The sequence below is a fragment of the Aedes aegypti genome, chromosome 1 (genome assembly GCF_002204515.2).
Source record: "Aedes aegypti strain LVP_AGWG chromosome 1, AaegL5.0 Primary Assembly, whole genome shotgun sequence".
Classification (NCBI taxonomy): domain Eukaryota; kingdom Metazoa; phylum Arthropoda; class Insecta; order Diptera; family Culicidae; genus Aedes; species Aedes aegypti.
The window spans coordinates 137,844,679-137,853,465 of NC_035107.1; the positions used below are offsets into that span (position 1 = coordinate 137,844,679).

General features: G+C 39.4%; 1 protein-coding gene across 1 annotated transcript; it reads right to left on the reverse strand.

Moving 5' to 3' along the window:
• Positions 1-6,542: 6,542 nt before the first annotated feature.
• Positions 6,543-7,475, reverse strand: LOC5571509 (exosome complex component CSL4). Its single transcript, XM_001659710.2, has 3 exons — positions 7,168-7,475; positions 6,862-7,110; positions 6,543-6,798 (listed from the first exon to the last, which is right to left on the reverse strand). Exons 1-3 carry the CDS (start codon positions 7,336-7,338, stop codon positions 6,583-6,585), a joined length of 636 nt encoding a protein of 211 aa, XP_001659760.2. The 5' UTR covers positions 7,339-7,475; the 3' UTR covers positions 6,543-6,582.
• Positions 7,476-8,787: the final 1,312 nt, after the last annotated feature.

Here is an 8,787-nt window from a genome sequence, read left to right on the forward strand (position 1 = left end):
ACTCTTGTTGCGGAATAAAATTGTTGCAACAATAATAGGAGGGGACAATGTCTTTGTTGCTGCGTGTTGGGTGACAATTGATTCACTGATTTTCACTGACTTCGGTCAATCACGGAATAGCAACCATTGATATGTGTAGTCAGTCTAAGCTAGCTAAGCTAGCTAGGTTTTAAATACGTTTCGGTAATAACTGCTATATGTACGTAAGCTGTAAGAAAATTAAACAGCTCGCCCTCATTACCATTCAGAGAACGAGTATTCCAATTGAAAATATTAAAATTATTATTTTGATCCATTAGAAAAACGTAATCCAATAAGAATTTGATTTGTAAATTTTACACCAACTTGGACTGCTTCAGTCATAGTGGTGGCTTTGATTGAACATTGCATCAATCATTAGTTTCAATTGTTCAGTTATAAAATTAAAATCAGAGGCAGACATATCACTTGAAGTGGGTACATTATCTGATGATTTTCCATTAGAATTTTCGGTAGACGAAGAGGCGGAGTAGGAGTTACCTATGGCGGTAGGGAATACCCTACCCCTTCCATTTGATTTGAAACAAGTAGAATTGGTACTCATAGTACGAATAGGGGAGGAGTTGAAATTACCTGCCATGATATCGGCAAAGGATTTTCCGTGGGTAGATACATTCGAAATTGAAAGATTCGAACGGCTACCCGACGGATTAAAATTAGTTTGTGAATGAGCATGATTATGATCTTCCTGATGGGTATGATTCCTAATCAAGCAATCGTTAACTGAAAAATGAGCATTGTTCGATACTCTACCAGGCAAATTCCGGAAACGACCGTTATCGTAACGGATATTATCTTTCATCTGAGGCTCGTCAATGACTCTCCTTCGCGAAGGACAATCCCAAAAATTGGACTTAAGATTGTTCCCGCAGTTTGAGCATATAAACTTGGTGGTATCTTCCTTCAATGGACAGGCGTTCTTACCGTGAAAAGCACCTCCGCAAACCATGCATTTAGCATCCATGCGACAATTTTTTGTACCATGACCCCACTTTTGGCACCGACGGCACTGAGTGGGGTTCTGGTAATTTCCTCCAGGTTTCTGGAAATGTTCCCACGTCACACGGACATTGAACATAAGTTTTGCTTTTTCTAAAGCTTTAATATTATTTAGTTATTTTTTTTTTAAGCGAACTAAATAATATTCTTTAGAAAGCCCTTTCCGAACTATGCCAACTATGCCGAACTATGGGTTCTCTTTTTCATAATGATTACTTGGACTGGGGAAAATCCAAGTAAATCATTTATTCCACTTTTGATCTCTTCAGGTGACTTATAGTAACTTGAGAGACCTTTCAAGACGACTTTGAACAAACGTTCAGTTTTGTCGTTATAAGTAAAAAAAATGTGCTTCTTCTCTTCAAGATGTTTGAGAAGAAGTTCGCGATTTTTAAGAGTTTCCGGCAAAACGCGACAGTCTCCTTTCTTTGCGAATTGGAAGGAAACCTTGATTCCCCTTATGGAGTTCAAGATCTCCTGCCTAAATCCCCCAAATTCGGAACAACTGACCACGATAGGCGGCACTCTTTGTTTCCTCACTTGAATCAAAGAGACTGCTTCGATTTGGTGTTCGGAAAATTTGACTAGAGAATCGAACTGATTGCTCATTTCGATGCAATTATCAACATTATCCATTTCACCCCGCATTCCGGAGAAACGTCGTTTCTTCCAATCTTGCCACGTTTAGTGACAGTTTTAAACCCCACTTTTTTGGAAGAAAGTTGGGAATTCAGAGACTCACTCTTCCTTTTGTTTGTAGTTGCACACCCATGTTTGGTGAATAAACGAAAGAAGACGTGATCTTCGAGAGGTTTTTTTTCCAAGACGGTGTCCAAGAAGGATTACCACCGCTAGCTTTCGCTAACGGGTCCAACGAAAAATTTAAGGCACGGGTCCAAACAAGGATCATAAAGGGATCAATAGTAGAAAAAAAGTACTGAAAAGTACTGTTTTAGCAGCACTGAAAAGTATCGTTTTTATTTTAGTACTGAAAAGTACTGTTTTATTGCTTTAGGTAGTTTAAAAAAAACTTCCAAGAGCAGAGAGAATTCGTGTATGCACGGCACGAAGGTACGATGCGCAATGCTAAGGACGGGTAATTAACTATAAAGCATAAGCATTGATGACCGTACAATCCGTAGTTGCTAATCCGTGATTGACAGGAATAATCAAAATTATTCCAACCGAAAGAAGTAGCTTGGGATTAGCATACCATCTTCAATGTACAATTTCATGGACTCCAAACTTAATAATGTCATTAACGGCGCCGGTCACGTCCTTTCGGTCATCGGGGAAGGGAATGAATGTTAGTGTGATGTCCATTGCTACTAGAGACCGAGATCACCTCTGCATCTCCATGGTTGTCACAGGAAGGAGTTTTGTTAGTGGGACGGATCAAAAGCTACATGCTCAGGATTCACCTTAGTAAGTGATAAGTGTAGTGTCCCTCGCCTTACTATAAATGATATACCAACCGTCAAGTACCAAATTAGATTTTTATGGCTAAAGGCTACTTCCTTCCACTTTGAGTGAGAACGGTCTCTCACCAGTTCCATCCTCAACTGAAGTCACAATTTCAGCATCAACATATCAATGCACAGTGATGCGAGAACGGAAAATAGTCGAAAAACTGACTTGCACTTTTAAGTCTCAACATATTTTTGTATTTTTATACGATAATTAAATTGTCCTTTTCCAATATTTCATAAAGATTGAGTAAAAATTGTTTTTTTTTTGTTTAAAAATCATTTCATAAGATACTAATATAACGATACTGAAGGATTCAATTTCCAAAAAATAATTAGCTGTGCTCAAGTGCCGTATAGCTTGAGATATGAGAAATCTATTTCAAGATTTTTTTTCATCTTTTGTATGGAGAGGAATCACTGTGCAATGGCGTCTCGTCCTAAGGTGCACTTGGTGCACTACACAGTCAAAGAGTTCAATCTAATAAAATAACAATATACATTATAATTTCCAATACCTGCAACATTCGTAAAAAATATGCAGTTGCTTGAAAATGTTCTTCGCATAATTGGTGCATCGCCCTCAGTGAATAAACCCAGTCTCCACCGTTTGATTCTCCCTTCCATGGGCTCGCTCAACCAGCAAGCGAAAACAGCAAAGCAAGACAAACTGCCATGCGTCTCCATCGTATTGCAGAGAATATCCGGAATATCCAGAGCAGCCGTGTACTCTTTTTTTGTGTACGAGAATGGGGCTCTGCACTGTTTTGATTTTGTTTGAGATGTTGACGTTTACTGGCCTTGTTGTTTACTCATTTCATTGAGGAGTGAAATGAGAAAAAAAGATTTTTGTGCAGAGGCCTATGGATCTATGCACGGGTTCACTAGTTGACGTTTTAGCGGCGCCGTGTTATTTATGGGACCATGGCAACCAGTGAATTCGGCACCGCTCAAATGTCAAATAGTGAACTCGTGCATTGGTCCATTGTCAGGCCAACAGTGGCGTTGTATAGGTAAAATCTGGTGCAACAGAGAGAGAAATTGCCCATGGCGCGGTTTGCGAGAATCGAGAAAGCGCGCGCAACTGGCGTCACAACGTCACGACGTCTGCTGTTTGAAGAGAAAGCGACAACGCCATGCGTATGAATGTGTTGCATGGACTTTTCATGTGTCGCGTGATACATACTAGGCGCGATATTGATTGGAACAAAATCTAGATGTAATTAACATAGGAGAAACGCTCCCTTAGTGGAGGTAGCTCAAATAGTAGATGTAGTTTGTTTTGGCATGTTTCGCACTAATTAATGATTTTGCGATATTTTTTAATGATGTACGATGCTAAAATGATACAAGTAATCGAATAATATGTATGAAATTTGACCAAAACGCACTTTAAAACAATTATTTTGCATAAAATGTTTGCTCTTTTGCCTCTATAGTGGTGCATCAGTACTCATAGTGGAGTCTTCTAGTCTATCTTATGCGCCCACAGCAGCCAGTATTTATAGCTTAGAAATCATGTACGTACGAACAAATGAAAGGTACCATTAACCATAAAAGGTAGATTACCAATATCACTTGAGATAGGTAGCCATGACAAAAGCAATGGTTTGCGCCTGGGAGGGAGGCACCGATACTACACACAAAATATGACACAAAGTTTGTCCATTGTTTTAGATCTGGGCTCACAGTGACAGTTCGTGACAGCAGAATCTCGGCTTAACTTGACGTACATAAATTTCGTATTGGTTTCTCCCTCCCAGGTTTGCGCCATTTTTAAAACATACCTCCACTAAAGGAACAGTGTTCCTATTATTTGTGCAAGGCTTTTAGCAGAAAAAATTCAAGGTAATCATGATTTTTAAACATTTGAATGATGGAAGAATTTGAAATCTAGCGATTTATATGCTAAAATCATATATTTCATGATTTTAGCATATTTTTTTTAGCAGTTTTCCTTAAGGTGCACCACTTATAGTACATTTGCCCTATAAGCAAATATGTGTGAGTACAAAAACAAAATATGTGTGAATATAGATTTTCTTGCTTGAAAGACAAACAGCTACAACCAATCATCACTTCACTTTTAAGTCTTGATGTAAATATAGTCAACTTCCATTTGTTGCACTAAATCTGTAGCCCACTTAGTGAAAGACTTTTACTAATCGGGCTGAGTTTGTAAAATAACATAGAACAAAAGAAAATCAGAGCTACCAACATTGATAAATTGGATCTTATGTTTGCCTTGTTTTAGGTGGGCTTTAGCCCAACTAACGGGAGCCCAATTAAAACGTAGCCCACCTAAAGATAGTGCAACAAACGAAATTCGACTCATCAAAAATAGTGTACAAGAATATGTCCCAGAGCTGGATATCGTTTAAAAACTAATACATCGTGATACAATTAACAAGCTGTAAATAACAAGAATTAACATTTAGAACAATATCATTAGAGGCAATGGAAATTTGCAATTTTGCAGAAGCATATAAATCTACAATATTAGGCCTTCATCACAGAACGAGTCGAGGTTTTATCAAAAAAAATATAATCATTTAGTTTCAAGTTGGACGTCCGTCTGGCTTGCATTGTATTAACCAAAATGCTTAAAGAGTTCTGTTTGATCCTTCGATCCTGATGCTTTCCCCCGCGGGGGCAGGATCAAACATGTCGCGCGTCGATCGAGTAATGAAATGAAAATGCACCGCGGATCGTAAGTAGTGTTTGATCTGTTGATCGCTCACTTGCTCTTGCGTGGGCGAGCGATGAACACTTTTCCGACGTACAATGCGATTATCGAATTATTTCGCAACTCCGGTTAGGCGTGATTGTACCATGGATCGCATCACCAACCACTGGTGACTCCCAGATCTTATCCCTTATCCCACTAACCCAATATCCTTCCCATGACAACCGTGGAGATGCAGAGGTGATCTCGGTCTCTAGTAACAACGGTAGTCACACTAACATTCCTTGCCTTCCTCGTTGACCGTAAGAACGTGGCCGGCGCCGTTATTGACTATCAAAATTTGAGCTCTCGATTTGTGCACATTGAGGAATGGTAAGCTAATCCCAAGCCTCATTCATTAAATCTCTGTGCAACTTCGATTGTTCTGGTCAATCACGGAGTAGCAACTACGAATTGTACGGTCATCTATGCTCATGCTCATGCATTGTATTAACCAAAATGCTTAAAACGTCGCAGCTTAAAACTAACAACGAGTGAATAAAACTAAGAAAATTAAAATGAAAACGTACAATAAGTAATAACTTCGAGAAATTTCAAGATTACGTCCAGTATTGGAAATTATATTTTAAGGTGGAGCATTTTTTTTTACTGAAATACATTTTAAAACTCTTGCAAAAATTGTATTCATAATTAAATTTAACTGTTTGGGTAATTAACAGTGCACAGGTAATCAAATTCCTCACGGGACACCTCTGCAACACGTAAAACCTGTGGAACCAGATGAAACACATTTTACTCCGGCGACGCGAAAAAACGAATCCGCTTGCTTGGGCTCCACAAATAAATCTTCCAAGGACAAGTATCTATCTATCTATTTTCTATATATAAATAATAAAACAGTCAAACCTCCATGAGTCGATATCTGAAGGGACCATCGACTCATGAAAATATCGAGTCGTGGAAACAAATCTCTTGGAAAGCTGTTTGAGGGGACCATCATAGTAACCATGAAATTCTGTTTCTAGTATGGTTCCATGAGTCGATATCGAGTCATGGAACATCGACTCATGGAGGTTTCACTGTAATCTATCTATCTATATAAATAAGAATGGAGTGGTGTTTGTATGTCACGAAATAACTAGTAAACGGATGAACGGATTGACGTAAGTTTTTCCCGGTTGCACTCGACAAGGGATGCGACGTGATCGTGCGTGGAAAAAGTTTGGGAAAGTATCCGGAATAATCGGGAAAACCGGAGAAGACAAATGTATCATTTTGTACGGGGGTTTACATGACGTAAAATGGCCTACTCGATGGCAAAACGAAGTTTGCTGGGACCACTAGATAAATAATAATGTTAAACATCTCGACGATATTTATTACGTCCTGCTGTTACAATTTTCCGTCATAGTTTGGTGGTGCCGTTTCGGGCACAATTTTCGCCACTTTGCGAGGCTCCTTAATCAACGTAACCGGGCATTGCATCTCCGTCCAACCGACCGGAACCATGGGCGTAGGGTCAGAGCTCTTGTTCGACATGGCAACTGCCACGCCAAGTTCGTTTTCGGCCGTCGTCAAATGGTAGGTATTGAGTTCGACCAGCGGAAGCTAGAATTAAGAGGAAGTTAGAATGACAGTTAGATCCAAGATATATAGACCTGATGTTCTTACGACTCGAGCTAATATGATGTCCCCCGGTCGGAAGCATTTGTACATTTCAACGCGATCCTTTTCCGTAGCTCGTACATCCTCTTTCCGTAAGATTCCTCTGTAAGGCCTGTTCAGGCAGGTTTTACCAATACAGATGATAACGCATTTGGCAAATCGTTGATTGATAACTGTGATCTTTGCCGTTACGACATCCCCCACCACGGGAACCACCGTTTTACTTCCGAACGATGCTACAGAAATGTAGTTATTCTGGAAAGAATGCACGTTCATTAAATCATTTCAAATTAATCAAATCTAACAATTTACCTTGTGTCGCTTCCGGATTTTGACCACCCCGGAGAGGCTGGCGTGCAAGTAACCCAATTTTTCGTACGTTCCTTCACCACCCACTGTGTACTCTGAGACCGCGCAAAGACGTTGGCCCGGCACGCAAATATAGCTCTCGCCGTCCGTGTTTTCACTAGCTGTCTTGACCATTGCTCGGAGCACTAACTTACCGGATTAAAGGTGAGTAAAACCGGGAACTAAATTATTCCCAGCGTTTATTGAAAATGGGAATTGCGATATCGACGATACCGAACACAACGAGCCTGCAACGAGCAATGTAAATAAAAAACATAAACAGCATAAAACATGCTGCTAGCTGTCACACTGTGCACGCTCAAAAAAAATCTACAAACTTGATGTTAATTCTTTGCACTGAAAATAAATCGCATAGGGTTATTAAGGCTCTCCCGGCCAACCATTCATTCTAGAGATGGGCAAAATGATCAAATTTGGAGAGCGAATCGTAGGTGACTCACTCACAAAAGTGAATCGACTCTTCTGATCGATTCGATGACTCATTTTATAAAACCAAAAATGAATTAGGTATGTATTTAACACAAGAAACAAAAATAACAATTTTTGAATGATATTTTTTTTCCGTACAGCAACTTTAACTATTGATACATATCCGAATTGTTTGACAATGATAATTCCAACTCGAAAATATGATTCCTACACGGGAAAAAAATCTGTGGTAAAAAATACTATTGTAGCTGACTACGCCCATTCTTGAAACTACCATGGAATTTCAGACCAATTTACCATGTTTACGGTACAGCCCACCACATTACTGGTACGTTTGACAGAAATAATTTACAACAATCTGATTTCGACAACAGACATGGTAAAATCAAGCGCATTTCTGGTCTGCTGAAAATTGCCGGTGCGAGCGCTTAAGTTAACCCCCTAAAATGGTAGTTTTTACCGCACAATTTTTTTGCGTGTAATACATTTTTAAGCCCTCTTCTAAAATACTCAGTGCGAATGAATCATGACTCTTTTGAAAAGAACCGTGATTCGTTCACTCATTATCGAGAGTCGACTCTTTTGAATGATTCGTGAGTGAGTCGCTCATCTCTAATTCATTCACAAACAGGCATAACTAAAACTGACGAAAATTCAATCGTCCTTTCATTTCACGATCATCTAAAATTCATTATTTCACAAGGCGCTAGTCACAGGTTTGAAAGGCGCTAGTCACAGATCTAGCTCCACAAAACAGTATTGCGTGCAACATGGATGATGATGATGATGGTACTGACTGGGCGATGGATTTCAGAGGAATTTGTTCTAAAAGTTATGTCTGTCTGACTGTGATTTAATGCTAAGTAGCCGGACATTTATTTTGGCAGCCATGTTGATCTTGCAGTTCGCAATTTCAAACTGATAAAACTCCGTCATCATAGGTAATATTGACCGTTCAGTTCCTAACTGTTCGCTTGGAACACATAGCAAACTTAGTGGCATCGTATAGAGAAAGGATATAGCTTTCATTTAAACTCGATAAAAAAAACGATCAACTTATGGAACACACACTTCGTAGTTGCTACTCCGTGATCAATCAGGATAGTGGTATTTGCACAGAGAACCACTTAGATG

What these genes read in the sequence shown, in the direction of transcription:
- LOC5571509 (XM_001659710.2), bottom strand. Translation starts at nt 7,338, where the DNA reads ATGGTCAAGACAGCTAGTGAAAACACGGACGGCGAGAGCTATATTTGC. An exon ending in AAATCCGGAAGCGACACAAG is followed by an intron (nt 7,111 to 7,167) that starts GTAAATTGTTAG and finishes CATTCTTTCCAG; the next exon opens with AATAACTACATTTCTGTAGC. An exon ending in ACATCATATTAGCTCGAGTC is followed by an intron (nt 6,799 to 6,861) that starts GTAAGAACATCA and finishes TCTTAATTCTAG; the next exon opens with CTTCCGCTGGTCGAACTCAA.